Consider the following 20799-nt stretch of genomic DNA (forward strand, 5'->3'; position numbering starts at 1 on the left):
ATAGCAAAAAGCTGTGTAAGGCTTGTCTGCTCACCAGAGTTCAGTATATCCTATAGAATTTCTAACACAAAGCTCTAATTCTTAAGAGATATCTGCAAATATCTAATGGCAGAAGTTTTTCTTTGAACTTGGAACTTTAATTAGGAGGGTTAGTTATGTTTTTTGTATCAGCTCCTGTTTCCTATGAGTTGCTGCAAATTAGTTTGGATAACAAACATTTCTTAATTAGTTTTATCTGCAGCAAGGACACAACAGGATATCTTTGCACTGATTAGTTTTTCTTCTCATTGATGAGGAATTTCATTCTAGTAGTTGGTCAGACAGAACCTGAACTAGTCTTTTTGGGGAATCTTTTTTTTGTTTAATGAAGATGGCCTTGCTGCTTGTCTGTACAGCTCCCGTAGTTGATCAGTCCGTCGTAATATCGGATTCGAGTCCACCGAAAAAAAGAGAATGAGGCCTGAAAGGGTCTGGGATTGGGGCCAGCAGCATTTAGCCAAACACAGCAAGCCACAAGGGTGTTTCCGATCACCTCCCTGCCTCTCCCCTTTCATTCTTTAAAGAACCAAATCCAAATCTGCTGCTGTCCCCTAACTCTTGACATTATTTAAAGTGCATTATGATTTACTGTTTTAGATATATGTCTGATTGAAGTTGCAGCTGCACCTACACAGTTGTTCTCCTTTTTCTAACCTAGTGCTGCCCATGTTAGAAAGGTAGCACAAACTTTGTGGGTTTATTATTATTATTAATATTAGTATTTCACTCTTCTGCATGTAGACAGGACAATTATGTTTTCTACAGCAGGAAGTGATGTAACTCCACTAGGAAGTGAAATCATCTGATATCCTTGTTCTTTTCATGTGAACGGATGATGACATTGGGGGCTTTTCATTAGCGTGACTCCTGACTTCCCGCACTCAAGTCTGTCTTAGCTCCTCCCAGCTATGGCATGTGGTAGATGTGATGGAGGAAAGGAGAAGTTGGTGGTTTCGGGGTGTTTTAAGTGGAGCAATTTGCTCATAATGGATGGAAGTGTGGCATTTAAATGTCACGCCACAAGACGGAAGACTTCTGTGTAGGACGCACCTGTGTTTCCTTGTGCAAGGTTTCTCTGAAAGCCTCCTCTTTCTTTATCTCCTTGAGGTGCATTTAAGGGACCGGAGAGCAATTCTTGGGTCACTGGAGGCAGTGGGATGTGGGGAAGCATATGTTACAGTAATGAAAACCACTCAGTGACAGCTGCGTGATGCTGCCAGAGAAATGGGATGTCTGCTATATGCAGCCCTCTCTAGGATTCATAACACTCCCAAATAATGGTAGTGACTGAAGAGTGATGCCCCAAGGGCTTTAGTTTATCACAATAATAGCTGTGCATTAGTTTCAATGTTATTTTCCTTTATTTTGCTTTGCCAGGTTTACATCATCAAAGTGTCCTGGAGCGATGGCAGTACAGAAACCATTTACAGACGCTACAGCAAGTTCTTTGACCTGCAGGTGAGTGAGCCACTAACTGTGTGCGTGTGTGTCTTCATTTTTGAGTTTCTTTTAATAGTCTTAAATGTGTTCTTTCACTTTTGTCTTTTTGGGGGACTTTTTTTTTTTTTGTTTTGTGCTAGCGGACAAGTGCACAGGGCAGGAAAGGCATGGAAGCACTGTCTCAGTCATACAAGACTAGTACTCGTAGCCAGCCTCTCCCTGCTCCACCCTTATAACCCTGGTAATTATATTGTGCGAGACGAGTCGAAAAATTCCAGTGAAGTTAATAGAGGACAGTGATGAATGCGACTGTGGCACTGATGACCACAGAAATGTCTGAATCATTCTCAGACGTCATGGTGATGGTGCACGCTGCACAATGAGGGAGTCTTATTAGTATCCTAGTTTCCTTTTGTCTTCTTGAAGGTAATGGATCTGAGGGAGGTGGTGGTGGTGGTGGGGGGGTGGCCCTGGCTGCATCAGAGACCAGAACATGGACTCCAGGAAATTCAGAAAGGCAATTACTTTTAATGAGCATGTAGTCAATTTCGGAAAGGCGTACTGTCGGCCCTAATTGGATTAAATTCCTTTTAATTGATTAAGATGGTCAATGCATGGGTAATGAAGTACAGAACTATAGTGCCTCACTGAGTTTTGAGGCTGCGTTTGTAGCATTTAACATACGAATGTGAAGTATTCATGTCATTCATTTGACTTGACCCCTAGTAAAGCTGCTAATAGAACCATTATCCATTAATTTTGTCTAATCCATACCACCTTTCTGTTGTTGACACAGTATAAAAGCATGGATAAATATGAGCATAATATTACAGATAAAGTCTCAAGGCTGCTCTTTAAACATCATTTGTATTGTATAAATGACTGTATATATGTTAGTCGCATTACAGTTGTGTAATTGGTCAACTACTACACACAACAGGCAACACTTTATTTATAACTCAGACTGTATCAGATCAGTGTTTTAGAATAAGAGCGTATAAGATGTGTTATTCAGCAGGGCGTGCCATGCCATTCCGCTGTTCCCTGGTGTGATGATGGATTCCTGAGTTACTTCAGTGGTCAAGGGGATGTAGGTAAATCCTAGTAGAGACATAACAGATAATGGCTCATCTCTTGTATCTCTGTATGGTTTGGTACTAATATATAAAAGCCACATTAAGTCACCATGCAGCATTTATTCCAAGTTTTCTTTGACCAAGTTTAAACTGTACATTTTGTTTACAGCTGCATCAGGTTACATGACCTGCTGTCATGCTCCAGGTTATTGGGCTGACATTTTTTTTTTATACAAATAAAATTTAAAATAAAAAGAAAAATGAGCTGCAGAATATTTCAATTTCTCTACCATATGTTATAATTGCATTACTCTGTAATTACACCCCCAAAACACTAGTTGGTGGTGGTATTATTGGGATGCTATGTGGAGTATCTCGGTGTAATTCTCAGTGACTAAGCTAACCTTGTTGAAGTCGAATAGCTGAAATTACCACAACACAAAAAGAGAGCAGATTTGGAACAAGCTGAGTTTATACATGGTGGCAGTGCTATGAAAACAGCAGATGGTTGCCCCAGCAGATTACTCACTGCTGTGCAAGTGTCAGCATTAGCAACATTAGGAAGCCAATCAGTCCCAGCCCATCACATATTAACATGTATTGTGTTTTAAGGAAGAAAGGTCTCTGTGGGTATTAGTATGCTTTATATTGATTTCCATGATCACACGGTGTCGGTGTATTTGTATCAACTAAAGCAATCACACTAGCTGTTGTCTGCATTGCAGTGTCATGTTGCATATCTGGAGAGGTGCATGTCAAGCTGTAGGACATGTTAATTAGATTTCCTTGAAATTGAATATATCCAGTGACCAGTTGTGGCTAATCAGTTGGCTTATTCCGATCACTAGCACACTGATACATCCCCCATGTGTCTGATATATTTTTATATTATGTTATCATTTTTCTGTAATCTGTCTAACAGGTTCCTTCATAACGTCTTTCATTATGTGGCTTTGGCTTGTCTTGTAATGCAGATAATAATATATCTCTGGTCACTCCACAGCCTTAGTGTTATGCAGGAAGTGCTAGTCACCACATCCTGTCAACATAACTGCCCTAAGCAGCTGATTCTCTTTCTGCAAACACAGCAGCATGTGCTTTTTGTGTGGCTGGCACAGACTTTGTTGATTTTGCTTCACTAAGGGCTGAAACAAGATATAAAAGCAGTTTTCTCTATTATAAATATAAGTCTTTTGATGCATGCGCAAAATCAACAATATCAAGGCTGTTATTTACATATTGAAAATAAAGAACTAATCTTAGGATTAACCATGCAGCAGTAACAAAATAGCAAGTGTTTCTTGTTCCTGGCATTCTATCTTTGATCTGACAGATCAATTGCTCAGTTCTCTAAGGAAGAGAATAGCTGAGCAAGAGCCAGATGTTCTTGTCACCGAGGATATTTCTGCTACTGTTTTTTTTTTTTTTGCACCATCTAGAAATGGAGAATGTTTCTGTTTAATTAACAGCTTTTTTAAATAGATTTTTAACCGTGTTCTCATCAGACAGATTCGTCATACTCACAGTTTAAAAACATCAGCTGGGCTGTGACTTAAGCTATATTTACATTGAAAATTGTTACTCAGAGAAAATTAGAAGCCACAGAAAGCCTTTTTTTTTCACATACAGTAAACATCCTCTGTCTGGGTAACAAACACTGAGCATGTGCAAACAGTTACTCACTGAACAGACAGAGGTGTGCCTCCGACAGGAGAGAAAGGCCTTGCACTTGTGCTGTTTTTGAGATTTTTTTCCTCAGAAAAACAAGAGGGTAAAGTAGTTATCTTAGTAGTTGGCAGTTGTTCCAGAAGTGAGAGGAAGGCCAATAAATTATATTTATTCTATTTAAAATCATGAATTGACTAAATTCAGCCAATTGTAAGAAGCTTAACATTCAACCATGAAACTTAATGCTTGTGTTCAGGAATGCAAGTAAACAACTTATAATGCAGCTTAATCAAAAATAACAATGTGCTTTACGATCGTTTCTCCGCTTTTTGTAAAACATTACATTTGAAAATGTACAGATAATAACGGTTATTATGTTTTAGCATTAAACAAAACATTAAGCAAAACATCACTTAGAGTGTACTGTCTTGATCTTTGTCAGTTAGTGTGTCTGTGTGTGTCTTTGTGGAAAATATCATCCTGGATACACAATACAGTTTAGGGGCTTTTTTGTCTGTCTGTGGATACGTTTTTGTCAACATGATAGTGTCACAGCCATATAAGACACAATCTTGAAACATGACACATCTGCAGCTGAGCTCATGATCAGAGGGGGTGGGGGCACTGGGCCTGGTGTGAGCCCATCCCATGGTGGCTTCTAGTTTTTCTCTTTTTTTTCAGTGCATTCATCCTAGGAGCTTTTCAGTTTGCTTCCATGTCACAAAGAACAGTTTCCATTCTGCACACGTGTCCATCGAGCTCTACGGGCTTCCTGCATTCCCGCTCCCCTTGGATAGTGGATATATTTCTACTTTAAAGCTTAAGGGGGGGAAAAAAAGAAAACATTATTTGCTTATTCAGAGTTGCACAGCTGTCACATATTTTCCATCTGCAGTAATAAACTCAGCTTCTTGAAACGGGGGTTGGGGGGGCAGATTATTTGACTTTGTAATACGAGGTTGCCTCTTGCAGCAACAATGTAATAATTTTTGTGTACTGTAACTTTTAATGTCCTCAACAGTTCATTTGAAAGAAGTAAACTGATGACCTGAGAGAATGAGATGGCTAAAACAAAAGAAGAAAAGTTTCATAAAAATGCTGAACTGAGTGTATCAGGATTATCTTGGGTAGATGAAAATAGACTGTTTTCATGTGTATATAGTCTATATAATCTTCCGGGTTCAGCTAAATGAATGCTAACAAAGCTAGCATTGATGTTATCATATTTGTTAGCTTCATTATGTTCTTGTGCAGATTCATCATTCTTGAGAATGGGAGAGGTTTCTTTAGCAGCATGGCACAGATCTCCAGAAAGTGAAGCTTTGAAATGGGAGCTCTACTCTGAACTTTCACCCCTGGCTTCTTGTCCATGTTGTTGTCTGTGAAATCACTATCTTTGTTCAGGATTACTCATTTTTGAAAAATGGCCTATTGTTAACTGCTGAAGAGATGGCGAGCACACTTATTTTTCCCATGTCCCATGTTTTCACTTTATACATTCGAGAAACTGAGGGATCAGAAACAAACAGAGCCTCTGAAAATTGGTATTGCTGTAATTTTGAATGTTTATAAGGAATTATCTGAAATTTGTTATAATATTTTTTTAAAATGAGACACATCATGGTGAACATTACATTGATACTGCACATACCTTCTATTTTGCCCATTGCCATCTTGATGTTTTTGACAAGCAAGACGAGGATCTGAATGTGAAGCTGCATGTTCCTTGAGTCAGTCACAAGTGATAGGAAGCAGAAGTTACAATCATCCTTTATATTGCTTATGGCTGAGAGTGCTAACAGTAGCCAGAGCAGGTCGCTGGGTAAACTAAGCCATCACACATAGTTACCGCATAGTCATTACCCCAAGCATCTTTTTCTGCATTAGAGAACAAGTGTTTATCCGTTAGGATTCTTCATTCTTCATTTGCCAAGTTACTGTGTTAGCATGCTTTCCTCTAATTACTTAGTATTAATTAGTCAGTGTTAGTGCTAATTACTATAGCATAATACCGTGGTTAACTTAAATACTTAAAAAAACACGAACAGGTTAAAGAACTCCACAAATGTGGATGGTAACAGTATGTTGCCATGAGAACAGTTTCCCCACAAAGGGTTAAAAATGGTTTCAGGCTTAATTATGCAGTGAACTGAGTCAGAGAATGTCAGGACTATTGAGACAAGCAAAGAGAGCAACAATTGTTCATGGACCTTTTTCATGCTCAACAGTCTGGAGCTTCTTAGGTCTTCTTTATTTGGTTTTTGATTAAATACTGGTGAAGTGGTTTAAAGGGACATAGACTAGACAAATTACAGTCCCTTGAAACATTATGTGACTGTAAATCTGCAAGCAAATGCTGGATGAAATAACGGTGTTTAAAAGATTGCAGGATCATAATAGCCTGGGAATGTAGCATGTAGACAATGTAGAGTTCTGTTCAACTGAGACCTCAGAGCACTTGTGATGCTTGCAGCTGTTACTGGTGTGTTAGTTTACTATTAATATTATTGTTATTCTTAACAGGGAGTCTGATTTAATAGCTTAAGAGGAAGCCTGTTGCACAGTGGTCTGGATCTTGCAAGATATATTAGCATGATTGTCTGATCTGAGGGGTTTGGGTGCAGAATAAGGCATTAAGACTTTGGAGCTACAAAGTGGGGCCATTTCATGTAATGATTTACAAGTAATCAATGAAATCTTAAATGTGTCTGTGTTGTGAATGGGACGGCAGTGTAATTCTGCTAGGACTGGAGTAATGCGTTCTCTGTCTTGCTGGCTGTATTTAACTGAAATCAGTTAAATACATCAGTTAGGCACATATGCAGTGAGTGGCAATAATCAGCAAACAGGAGAAAATGGTGCGGGGTTATGGATAGGATGTTCGAGTATGTCATTGAAGAGTATTGGTCTGACCTTGGAAATATTTCTAATCTGTACCAAAAGGAACGTAAGATATGTTGTTTGAAGTCAAAGTGTAGACCAAGAGAGTCAAACTGTATTCAGTGTTTCCATTAAAGAGTTTCTTTACAGAATGTTTGCAGGATTTTTCCTTAAATTGTGGAGAATCATAATATTTTCTCAACACTTTTTATCAGGTGAAGAAGCACGTAGATTTGGTTGGGGGTATTTTAGATTTTGAAATGAACTTTTTTAAGTAAATAAATGAATACATTCATTGTATTCCAAGTGCAGTGGAACAGGCACAGAAATAAAGTGCTTAATGTAGAACTTTGGACTTGCATATGTCTATCTATACAATACTAACGCATGACTGAGATAAACTCCCTAGCACATAACTGAAAAAACCACATTTTAGAAAGTTAAAACCATATGCAGCTTTCCTCTCCTCTGCCTTAGCCTGTCATCCTCACCCCTGTCGAGGATGGATATTTGATGTTGAGTGCATGATGTAAATGGTATGTTGAAGAGATGACTTTACTCGCTCCATATGCCTTTTCTTGTTTGACTGCCTCTGATTACAGAGGAGATACAAGTCTTAGAGTAGACACAGGGACTGGGGTGTGTCTGCACTCGCAGTCAGACACATGGGAACAATTACAGTGTGTGGGGTACTGGCTCCTCTGTTTCTCTGTCTCCTTCCCTCACTCTGTCTCTTTTGTCTATGTCAGGCCGTCTTTTTGTTTATACAGTCCTACTCAAGGTGGTACTGATTCACCGACTAAGCATCTGACTATTTGTCTTGTGATGCATTTCAAGAAAGTACGGAACTCCAGTAACTTGCTTGACTCGTGTTTTCTTACTATTCCTGCTTTTGTAGATGAAAGGGATCATTTTTCAGTTCCTTTTATTCGTTTTCATCATATAAAATACAGATTTAGCTTTACTGAGTATATTAGTTAAATTGCTGTAGCACCGTATTTTGCTTTGTAATTAAGCTTGTATTTTATGAACCAGTTTTTGGATTGACCTTCTTGTGATTTCAAGTTTTAAATTAAGGAGAAAAAAAGCTATAAGAATAGGCTGAGTTTCAGTAAGGTAAATATACGACTGTTAAACTTCTTCGCTGCCACTGCTTTCTAGCCTTTTAAAAATCATGGCAAAGGAAATGTTCCACTATGTCAGCGGTGGTGCTCCTTAGCTACAGCTACAGCAACATGTGAAGTAGAGGGGGGAAAACCATACCATCTGCTCAGTACATTTATAATTATTGGCAGATCAGCATTTATTGGCCAAATTCCTTGTTAGAACTGCTGATTTGTTAAGAAAAAATCATCAGTTTCTCTTAACCACCCTCAGCTGTCCTGTGTATGTATCCTGTGTGTGTGAGAATGTAAAAACCTTACATGCTAATAAGTTTGATTAATCATCGCGTTTCAGATGGAATTGCTGGACAAATTCCCAGTGGAGGGAGGCCAGAAAGACCCTAAGCGCCGGATCATTCCATTCCTGCCAGGTAAGAGTTGAACACACAGTCCCTCAATGACCAATCACAGAAAAAAAAAGAAGTGGCACATAACTGGGCATTATTAGGAATAAATGGAGAATACATAATTTTTACAGACCATCCCAATTAAACTTACCTGATTTAAATTAGTCTAATCTTCCCTTCAAGGCTGTCTTCTGAAGGCCTTGTGATCCACTTCTAGTGCTATTTTTAGAGTCCTTCCTGGAAATCCCATCATGACCACTTATTTTGGGTGCTCTGTGACTTCATCATGGACCTCAAATGTGTGCAGACAGCAAAAATTTACTTCCATTCAGCAGTTTTCAGTTGAAAAGCCCACGTTTCCCAAACCACAGTGTATCAGGAAACCAGGGTCATGCTCGTCATTTTGTTTGACATTTCACTGGTTGTGCAGCGTGAATTTGTCCCTTTGTCGAGCTCTACTTCAATGTCCCGAGGCGTCCCGAGGGGAGAACATTTAGTCCATTAGTTTTCCATTTTTGTCCTGACGAGTCTGGTCACGCAAACCTGTGTCAGTTCCTACCGGCCCTACTCAACCAGATTTGCTTCCCTGTCACTTTCTCCATAAAATCAAAACCACATTTAAGGATCGCTGTCTTGACATACTGACGGAGATTCAGCATGCAACAAAGAGGTAAAAGTGCAAAGGCACAGAATGTGATGTCCATAAAGTGATTGAGGGATAAAGCGGCCAGAATTAAATCAACAAAGTTCTGATTTTTAAGGGCTGATTCACACAGAGCGATTTAACCACAGCTCATGTGCTTATAATACGGAAAGGTTTTTGAACTCCTGTGTCGTGTCCTTGCTGCAGTGTCATGTCCTTGTATTATGTGTGCTCCCTTTGATCCTTCAACCAAACACACTGGGCAGCAGTGACTTACTGATGATGACCTTTAAATGAACTGGAGGAAAGCCGAGTTAATCTTTTACACGTGCGCTTAGAAACCAACTAGAACAACCTGAAGGAAAGGTGTTGGGCATAAGCATATTATTTCTGCCACTAAGCAAGAATATTTTAATTCATGTACTTTTTAAGCATTGGACTGAACCACATTATCTCAGCAAATGGCCTAAAGACACATTATACCATCTATGTGAATCAGTGCTGGAGCCTTTTAGAGAAACAGACTATTTGCCAGTGTTTCATGTGTTTTTAACAAAAATCTGAATGTTATACTCCATGGTATTCATTATGATAATCCCAACTGAACTCCATCATTCTCCTGGCTGAATCATCATTGTGTGTGTGTGTGTGTGTGAGAGAGAGAGAGAACTGGCTAAAATAACTTCTTCTCTTTAGTTTTCACTATTTTTCTTTCTCAAATACAAATGGCAACAAAGTTTGTTTTGAAAAGGGGGCTTTGGGTGTACTTGACCAACTTTTGAGATCCTGCTGAAAGTAATCCTTTATGAAAGGAAGAAAATCCTTAATGTCAACCCCACCCACATCTCCCCCACCAGGCTTGGGATGTGTGGGGGTTAGGGTTTTTTTTTTTTTTTTTAAATGCCCATGCAAGTCTGGAACTCATTGAGAGAATGCTCATACAAAAACACACACGCATTCACCCCGTTTGATGAAATGTAAGTAGGAAAGGGAGGAGGGAGATTTATTTTTTTTTTTTAAAGATTGCTTTTCATACCATCCTTTTTTACATCTAAGCACCCCATACTCCATACTGATACATTAAACATCTACATTGAACTCTGAGCGTGTGCTTCCTGTTTTTATTGTCTGAATAAATTTAGTGCCACTGAGGATGGCACTAAAGTGCTGCTTCTGTGGTGCTGCTAAGGCACCACAAGTAAAGGTCTGATTGGACTCATGGACATTTGCATGGGACGTCCTCTAGGAATGCTGCTGTGAAGCTGTTTGCATGTTATGTGAAGGTTTTTATCCTGAGTGGCTGAATACATGGAGATTTAAATGAAGGACCATTACTAGCATCAGATCAGACCTCTGTCTGAGAGGGATCCCAAGCAAACAGTCTTCTGAACTGCACAGTATTCATTGACAGCCAAGGGGAAATAAACCCTAAAACATTCACTTACAAAGCAAAAGTCTGGAAAAAGGACGAGGGGCCAATCTCACAAGGTACGGAAGTGGTTTTCCCTTTCTGGTTTGGTTTGTTCAAGGCCCCAAGTTGTTTTTACTTCTTGGTATCTCTGCATCAGCAAAGTGGTTTGTCAGTAAGAGTACACACTGTAGAACTGCTTTCTTCTCTTTGACAAGCATTGACAGCATTTTTACTCTGAGGTCCGATTTTGGCCTTTGGAAGGAATATGTTAGAAGTCCAATAAATACATAACTTTTATGTATTTTTCATTTACGAAGTCAACTCTTTATCTTTAGATAGATGGTGCCATCATGGTTTTGTAGATTGGTTCATAAATGACATAAAGATAAAATGATACATTTGATGTGTTAATCCCACCATTCAGAGTCAGGTTGGCTTTTAAAAAGTTAAGATAAATTGTGGGTCTGCTAATTCAAGCTACTGAATATGGACATAGTTTTTCACAGAACTGCATAGAGTCCTTTCAAAAACATTATTTTCTCTGTTTTGTATTCTCTGTGCACTCTATTGCCTGAGGAACTATCTGCCTGACATGGCAGGAGGTGCTGCATGCGGCACAGGTCACATACAATTCAAAACCGACCCTACTTTTACTAAGTCCCGACTGAATATATGCATGTGTCAAGTAAAATCCGAATACGGTCTCGAGTACGCAGTTTTGTCACAAGATCCCAAGTCCTTTTGTGTTAAAAGTATAAGCAGCTCAAAATCTCCCCAAAAAGGCTAACTAGGTTGGTGAATGTAGTTATTAAGATGTGAGGGATTCTGAGAACAGCTTTCTTTGGGTGAGGTAACAATAACCTCTCTATGTATGGCCATCTTAGCCTGCCTTTTTTCTCCATCTAGTTCGCTCAGTTTTCCCAGGAAACAAAAGCTGTTTGATACTTTTGGTCACTACTGACTCTGAGATTTGCCAAAATGTCCACCGTGCCTCAGCCATGGCTCCAGGGTAGCAGCATTCCACCCTGCCCAAATAAGCCCTTTTCATCGGCTGCATCCATGAGCTGCCGTGCATACAAAGTGGGCAGTGTTGAGTCAGTGCTTCTCTCCTGACCCCAGAGAGCTTTGGAAAACCTTCAAGAACACTTTCTGCTTGAGGAGTGATGAGGGAAGGAGAGGAAGAAAGAGACAGAAATAGAGAAGGAGAAGTGTGTCTGAGGGTTGACTTTCAAATCTCTTTAGTTTTTCAGTGCTGTCCCAACAGCATCCCCTCGACTGCTCTGGCAAGAGCTCGCCAATGCCATAGAGATTCGGAATGTCTTCTCTAATTCTTCTTCTAGTTAATCTCATTTGTAACAGTCTCCCTTATGTAGTATGATCTTGTTGTCCTTTGCAGTGTGGTAAGATATTAAAGTCTACTGTTAATCAGACCACGCTCGTTGACACTAGATTTCACATCTTTATTTATTGTTGCGATGCATTTATCTGCAGTATGGGAAACAGTAGTAGCATAATAGTTAACAGCCTTGGTAAAAAAAACATTATGGATGCATTGCTTATTGTGCACATTTTTAAACTCCGTCCAAACACTGAACCTGTGGGATTCACCGAGAGAGATGAACACACCATTTTTAATGACTGTTGTTTTTGGCAGTAGACTAAAACTTACAACTGACCGTTGGCATTACAGCAAAAAAATTGCCAAAGTTACTAAAATTGGGTGGACAAGCTTGTGTTTATTTTGGACTTTCTCTAATCCACACAGGGTCAGAAAGAAATCTATAGGCTCAAATATATACATACATTCACTTAAATCTTTTTAAAAAGTGGTACTATTCTACAATGTCTTTTAACTTGACTAGACCAACTAATTGTTAGTGATCTTGACTGACTATAGCTTGTAGCTTGTCTATGCCAACATAAAAGGGATTTGTTTGGCAGCACTCATTGGATTGACCAATGCTCACTACAATGGGGAAAGTCCAAGGAACTCTGTGAAGATCTAAGAAGAAGTTGGGAAGTTCTAAACTGCGGATTCCAAGATCATCAGTCAAATCATTCAAACAATTATACATAAATACAAGGTATTTGGATATACAGTATTACCACTTTGCCAGGGTTGGGAAGGAGACCCAGGCTGTCTCTCTGATGAGAGGAAATTGGTTGGGATGTTTCAGAACAACTGAGGAACCACCAAGACTTCATCTTTTTAATGGTAAATGGCCTGTATTTGTATACGCTTTACTAGTCCCTAAGGACCCCAAAGCGCTTTACACATCCAGTCATCCACCCATTCACACACACATTCACACACCGGTGATGGCAGCTACATTGTAGCCACAGACGCCCTGGTGCGCACTGACAGAGGCGAGGCTGCCGGACACTGGCGCCACTGGGCCCTCTGACCACCACCAGTAGGCAACAGGTGAAGTGTCTTGCCCAAGGACACATCTGGTAATCATACCAAATCACAACAACAGTCGCCTAAAGACGCTTTAAATTGTAAGGTAAAGTTAAGGTAAAGAGCCTACAATCATCCAGAGAAAACCCCAACAATCAGACGAACCCCCCTTTACTTATTATTCCCTGATGGTTAAATTAATATCCACACAAATCAATTTTCCTTTTAACTGACATCATCCGCAGGTTGTTGTTTTTTTTTTTTTGTTTTTTTTTTATATTATAGTAAGCTTCACTGTCTTACTTTTGAGCTTCCTTTTATTGTGTTATTTATACAATATCCTGGGGGGGAGGGGGTTTCCCATTTGTTTTGTCTACCACCTGAGTCAGCTTGTAGGTTGTAGTGAGAGCAGGGATGGCTGGGTAGGGTGTGGAGGTTGTTTCTTTGAACGTTGGGTGTTGGTAGTTTTCTGTAAAATGTGCAAGATCTACTTTTTTTTGGTGTGAAGTCACCACAAATATCTACTCCAGTCAGCAGTATACACTTGTACAACCTTTTATACTTCTGTCTCACCTTGGCCCTTCCTTTCATGATTACTTCTTTTCTTGAATGCTTCAGATTCACAGAACAAAGAGAAAAGTATTAGCATAAACAGTTTTAAGCTGCGTGGGTTAAAGAAGCAGCCACTTTTTTTGTAACAATAGTGAAATGGAGCTTTTATATATGGATGGATGGATGATGTGTCAGCAAGTCTGTTTCAAAAGCAAACACCAGGACTCCTTGATGGCGGTAATATTGTAATCTGTCACCTGCATTTAGGATCTCATTACATACACAACCTTTTGCCCTGCTATGCTGTATTTTTTAATTAATATGTCTCAGTGTGTCTATTGCCAAATGAGAACAAAGAAAGTTTTTCACATGCCTTTGAATAGAAAAGAGGGCTTTTTGTAGCCATTTCTTGTTATTGTTATGGTGAACTAGCTTGCCCGTGCCTGTGGTAATGTGTGCCTAGCGATAAGAATAAGGGAGCAGTGTTTAAACTGTCAAACGGGCACTCTTTGCCTGTCCTAAATCATTTATTAACTTGGAAAGGCCAGCTATTCACCCACCTCCTTAGCCTCCTCATTGTGCTGTCACTGTTATTGATGATGCAACTGTGTTGTGTCTGCATGCTAATTCACTAACTACATTTTGGAAAAAGCCACCGTTTTCACTGTCCTTCAGTCTACCTGCAAGTTTTTCTTTTAAGTCACTACTTAAAGAAATCAATCAAGGTTTTGTTTGGGTGGGGTTTTTTTGTTTGTTTTTGTTTGTTTCGTTTTTTCAATATAGCTTTTGTGTATTTTATGAAAACTTGCTGTGCAAAAGATTCGAATTATTTATTTTTCCTAAGGTATATGAACATGTTAACTTGACATATGTAAAGGTAGGTTGCAGTATTTAAGTTCCTAAATCTGATTTTCCTTGTTTGTTCCAGGAAAGATTCTGTTTAGGAGGAGCCACATCAGGGATGTGGCAATGAAAAGGCTAAGACCTATTAATGAATACTGCAGGGTGAGTATTTGTTATGCAATTCTCGACTTATTGCTAAGCATCAACATATATATGTTATAAAATGCATTTGTCATACTGTGCATGTCATTTGTTTTTTTCCCCCCGTTTTTTTTTCATCACATTCAGGCCCACTTTTAGTCGTCCAAACACATGCTTATATTAAGTAAAGTCAAGCTTGTAGTCGAACTACAGCATTTGCATAACAGAAAGATTTATACGTTCACTTTGTTGCAGCTTTATGAATAATGCTGCTGCCCTTGCGATCTAAATTGGCACTGTGCGGTGTGTGGCATGCTAAACATCCCGGAGCAAGTCTTTGTGACCGCAGGCATCCACTCTGCCGATGTGTTCTAAAAGGTCCCCAGGTGCTCTGTTGTAGACTTTGACCTTCCTGCAAAAAGAAACACGCCAAAGGAGAATTTTTCTCAAGGGATAGATGTGTATAAGGGGGGGGAAAAGTTTCTATGTAGCTAAATGAGAAGAGAATGTCGTTACACCACACAAAATGTAGGCCTTATGACCCCCTAGAGCAAGACAATTGATGAATGTTGCCAGGGTGCAAGCATGCTGTAATGTGTGTGTGTGTGTGTGGTGTCTGTTTTGTCATTTTGAAATACCGCAGCTCATTCCATAAGTGAAAAAAAAGGATGATGCAAAACTTGTGCCTTGTCAAGCCCATTACATTGCTTTTTGCCAGAGAGATTATTATTCACTTAACCTCAAGAAAAGGAAAATCATGCAACTCTACATTCTCAAACTCCACTGCAGATGAGGTTAAACCGTATAACTGCCAACAGCTAGCAAGTAATTGCTTCATTTCAACAACAACGCAACCACCACAGCCTATATAAAATAATCATGATTGATGCTCATCTTTTTAGCCTCTGAAGTAAAGTCGAATAGCAGTTTAAAGATTTTCATCTTTCTCAGTGAGGTGCTTTTTTATGGATACATATCTACAAGGCAGATATCTTCTGGAGTTGTGGTGGTTGCCACAGGCAAAGCATTTTCCCGTTGCTGAGCTAGCTCCAGTCAGCATATCCACACAACCACGGGCTATGTTTTTGTTCAATTTTACAGGCGTGACTTGGGGCTTTAAAACATGCACGAACATTTCCTTATGTCTCTCTCTACGAAGGAAACTTTGCTTCTGACTTAGCCTGTACTCGCGCTTTTACGATTTTCAGCTGCCTTATATTTTAATTGCTTTACTTCTCTTACTCAATCAAGACCCTTGTGAAACCATTACTGAAAAAAAATTGCTTCCTAAGGTGGAACTGACTGGTCACTTCTTCACCGGTAAAAACAGCAATTCTTCAAGCCTGAGAGTAAAGCTTTTATGTATGATGAACAATGCATAGGACCGAAGGGGCTCTGTGTCATCTGGGGTTAAAGGAATGTGCAGCTGGTAGGCAACATCTTTAACCACTTATGTGAAAAATAAAGGTAGGGGAGGAAAGGGTAGAGTTGCTGGTTCATGTCTGAGGGTGTGGGTGTTTTATGGGAACGGCTGAAACAATTTCAGTGGAATTGCCACAGTCAAATTTGAAGTTGTGCAAATGTATGAAAAGCCTTAAAATATACCTGCTTAGCATTATTGGTTTAAGGATGCCTGCCTTTAAAATGTTTCAGCTTTGTTAAAGTTATGTTTAAAGACAGAATGGAAGCAGAGTGAGACTTAATGTGGTCCAGGAGTGGCTGTGGCTCAGGAGGTAGAGAAGGGCATCTAACTGGAAGGTTGATGGTCCAATCCCCAGCTGCTCCAGTCTGCATGCCCAAAGGGTCCTTGGGTAATTGCTCTTGATGTGTTCATCAGAGTGTGAATGTTAGCAACACTGACTTGCACTGAAAAGCACTAAATAAGAGTCAGTCCCTTTACCATATTGCTTTTAAATTCAAGCAATATGGTATCTGTGTTCCACACATTTGTTTGTGATTTAAAACATCCATCAGTCCTTTGGCAGTATTATACATGTCAGAGCTAAGCACTGCCAGCGAAGAAGTTATCGCAGTAGCGGCAAAAACAAGTCAAAACTTTACTGGAAGATCAAAAGTGGCATTTCATCCACCCCCACATGTAGTCAGATTGACAAGGTACAACTTTGTTGTTCTTACAGAAGAGCTGAGTCATCTCTTCTGTTGTGCAGCTGAGGCTTTGTACTGACTCATTTCAAATTTCCCTGGTTGTGAAACCTTGTTTTTCATATTGGGAAGCAAAGTTGGATGAAAGGTTGGATTAAAAAACAGAAAAAATGAGATCACTGGGAAGGTCAGATAGCTGATAAAAAACAATCACATAAAAAGACTCTGTAGAGATTTATTTAGACCTTGCTATACGTGTGGAACAGTACAAAAATCACTTATGCAGATAACATGAGCATCAAGATTTTTTTAATATATGGCCAAGATGCCCTTTATTCTAATTAAACATTCCCTATATGTATGTACATGTGAGAGGATACTATACACTGACCCACACTGCCACAGTGTATTGTACCTTGTGAGAGGTTGGTCTTGCATTTCCATTATATATTTTTCCTTGGAGAATACACACAAACACACACAGACACACACACACACACACACACACGCGCGTGCAATTACCTTAATGCTGCCTTCTATAAAGAACACCCATAAAGTCCATTTGCCATAATGTACCCTGAGCCTCCCTCTTGTCTCCTCCCTGGGGAGAATTGTAATGAGCGGTCAAGCCACATGCTCACACGTGGATGGAAATAAATCCAAGGATTGCATCCTCTGCAGCAGGCAGAGATTTTGCACTCTGACCTCAGTTACGGCTCAACATCCTGGGCTGCATGACTAAACGTTGTGTGGGTCCTCTGAAAGTCTTAACAACACAAGATTCTTTTGAAGCCTAATAGTTTTGAAGCCTAATATTTCCCATGAATCAGCAAACAGGAATGAGGACACAAATGCACATTTGCATTCTGTATGGCTTTACAGCTAAAATAATTGTACGAATTTGTCCACAGTAGTAGAAGAAGAAATAGTAGTAGTAGTAGTAGTAGTGTCTCATCTTTTCTTTAACACAAGCTGCTGGACCCATAGTCCTACATATGACAAGGAAAGCATAGTGCATGGGACAAGGACACTCTGGTTACGTCTTTGGCTTCCATTCCACATCCGTCAGTCCTGACGTTACATCAGCATGTGTCAGAGAGTCCAGGAGCTAGGCTGTGCTTCCTGGAAGGACAAAGCTGAAACACTTAGGAGTATTAAAATTAGAGGTAGAGACCAGAAGAGGAATCTTGATGGGTAGCTCTGAGCTGATCTTGCCAGCAAATGGAGGAGTTGCATATTTTCTTCATAGCTAAGAGGGATCGTCTCCACAAGGTCATTGATGGGAGTTGTTTTTTCTTCTGGTTTGCCACATCAAGCTGGTGAGGTGATTATTCGTTCTCCTGCTCCCCTTTAGAGGGTTGATTGAGAGCAAGTGGAAAACAGCCAGATAAAAAAATTAATAGCTGTGCATGAGTAATGACTAATAAAGAAAACTGAATGTGGATGTTTGTGCACGCAGGCCCTCATTCAGCTGCCAGTCTACATCTCCCAGTGCGAGGAGGTCAGAGTGTTTTTTGAGACCAGACCTGAAGACCTCAACCCACCCAAGGAGTGAGTAGCACACATGTACCCAAACACACCCTCACGTATCTCCTTAACTATTAAAAACCCTTCCTCTTGTATACAATGGTAAATCATTGTTCCACTGGCTCATGTTATGCCATGTCCTGCGAGATCTGCTGGTAATGAACATTCATTATACCCTCTAATGAATATGATTTCATACACCCGCTCAGCCTTCTGTTGGGGTTTTCTAGCAGAAACACACTTAATAGGTCCTGTTTTTAAAGCTGAGCTTGCATTTTTGCTGGAGCGGAGTGCAGACACCAGCCTCTACACAGCTGAGTCCACATGGTTTCTCGATAATCTCACTCTCAACACATTAGCGCAATATCCAGCACTAAAAGTAACGCAAACGTGTCGTTATTAAGCTTACATTTAGGGCTGTAGGGGTTATGGATGGCTGCCTTCAGCGAAACCGTAGACCCTAGAGATGTTTTATTTAATTAATTAATTTTGCTAACAGCTGCAGAAAGGCAGCGTAGTCATGTCGTCTTCGTCGAAACATCTTGACGTGTGTTGTCAGCTGTCAGGAAATCCAATAGATAAGGCCTGTGACTATATTTATGTATAAACCTATCACATCCTGATGTTTTATAAATGCCATAATGCCATTCAGGAGTAGCATGCACTGAGTGAGCAGCTGGGGGTTCACGCCCAAGGACAATTAACAGGACAAGAAGCTGTTATGAAGATTGAATGTGAAATGAGCTCCTGCAACAGCCTGCCATATTGTCATATATAATGTGGACAGATTTAATCTTCCTTTGAAGTCTGCTGTGTGCTGCCGTCAAGTACTTTACTGGGGCCAGGTCTTAGGAAGACTGCTTGATTATATTTACTTCACTCTTTTGACAAGATGAGCCACTTTCAGTATAAAATGTGATGGACGTTAGCTAAATAACTGGAATTTAAAACAGCCCTAACTTGTGTGTACTTATTCTTACTTTAAATAGTAAATTCAAGTCAATTTGTGGGGGGAAAAGATCTCTTCCAAAACTGGAATTATTACAAGGATTTGGGTGTTATTTTCCACTCTGTATGAAGAGTTTGCATTTGTGTTCTCTGATATTGGAAAACCTGGTGGTATCAAGATAGCAGACCATGGCAACTGTAAGCTGATGCCAAACAAAAAGTGTGTCTAAAAGTTTCCGAAGCCTGTCGGTGGAATATGAATCTATATTTATAAGTTATGACACCCAGTCTGCAATCTTGTTTGTTCTCACACATCCTCTGTGTTTTTTTCCCTTTTCTTACCTCGGGGAAGGTTGCCAAGGACCCATACTTCCCTACTCCTCATACAAAGCCCCAAGCATGTATCAGTAGAGATGGGGGAGAGACAGAGAGATGTGATTCCTTGAGGCAGATGAATATAGGAAGGACCTTGGTTTGTCTTTATTGAAATTGGATTACTGCTTTCTGCTAGTGCAGCCTGTTGCTTGGCTGACTGACAACAAGGCTGCTGTACAGCAACTGTAGGAGAAGATTTATCATGGCCTATAAATCTACTGCAACGAGTAAGACATGTTATACTTTCTTCTTAAGAGCAGTAGAGAGGAGAGGAAAGGAGAGGACAGGAGAACTCAATTGTAAAGAGGAAGTAGATGGTCAGTGAGTAAAAAGGAAGAAAGAAGTAAAAAAGAGGAAGTGTTGCAAGAAGAAGGCAAGGAAAAGGAAAGAAAATGCAAGGAAGATTATTATAGAAAAAAAGGACGTCATATAACCTAATCCAGAGAGAAGATTAGGCACAGGGAGGGATGGAGTGATTTTCTGTGAGCAGTTATTTACTGTAAAGTTTAGTTTGAGGTTTCAAAACGTCTTCACCTTTATTCTCTGTATGAAAACAAAGTATACACATGCAGTGTACGCGCAGATTCATCTGTTGTAGTCCATTTAGTCGGTCGCCCTGAGTATTTCTTTTCATAATACCCTAATTGGCAAGCTTGGAGGTAAACATTCACAGAGATGAGGTCTCTGCAATTAACAGTTCTATCAATCCAATAATCCTTTATGTGGCTGAGAGCATTGATGTTGATGCAGAGAAATGGACACAGAGTCGCTGCCAAGGAAAACAATCAAGGGAGATAAAGCAGTAGGTTGAGCAGACGTGGAAGATGTGAGATGGAAAAAAGGAAGGCACTGGTAGGCTATAAAGTAAGGGTGCGACGTTTAGATAATGAGGGACAAACAGAGCAAATGCTGAGCATTAGCCACCAGTGACATTTTGAGGCATCTGGCCATTGAATCAGTTCCTGACTCTTGCTGTGGAGTGATGGTCTATTTATCTGGATAATGTCTAAACCAGACACAGCAGATGCTGTATTGAATTTAACATCAGCCCGGGTTTTCGGGATCAGCTATCTCAAAGCTTTTTATTCACATTAGCCTGCGTTGCAGACATGGATCTGTTTTCTCCTGCGTGACAGTTTGTAGATCTGATGGGCAAAGATCATTTCTTTTTCCTTTTTTTTAATTCCTCCAGCAGTACACATGTTAAATGATAGTGAGATTAAATATAAATGAATAATTGGG

General features: G+C 39.8%; 1 protein-coding gene across 4 annotated transcripts in view; it reads left to right on the plus strand.

Moving 5' to 3' along the window:
* The window catches only part of sh3pxd2b (SH3 and PX domains 2B), a 33557-nt gene that overhangs the window by 1798 nt on the left and 10960 nt on the right, over positions 1-20799 (plus strand). For all 4 annotated transcript variants that reach the window (XM_087847419.1, XM_035905288.2, XM_087847420.1 and 1 more), the window contains exons 2-5: positions 1417-1497; positions 8562-8637; positions 14549-14625; positions 18167-18258. In XM_087847419.1, coding sequence (XP_087703545.1) covers positions 1417-1497; positions 8562-8637; positions 14549-14625; positions 18167-18258 — 326 coding nt within the window. The remainder of the gene's footprint in view (positions 1-1416; positions 1498-8561; positions 8638-14548; positions 14626-18166; positions 18259-20799) is intronic.

This window comes from Neolamprologus brichardi, chromosome 10, assembly GCF_056152115.1.
Source record: "Neolamprologus brichardi isolate AB-2024 chromosome 10, ASM5615211v1, whole genome shotgun sequence".
NCBI classification, from domain to species: Eukaryota; Metazoa; Chordata; class Actinopteri; order Cichliformes; family Cichlidae; genus Neolamprologus; species Neolamprologus brichardi.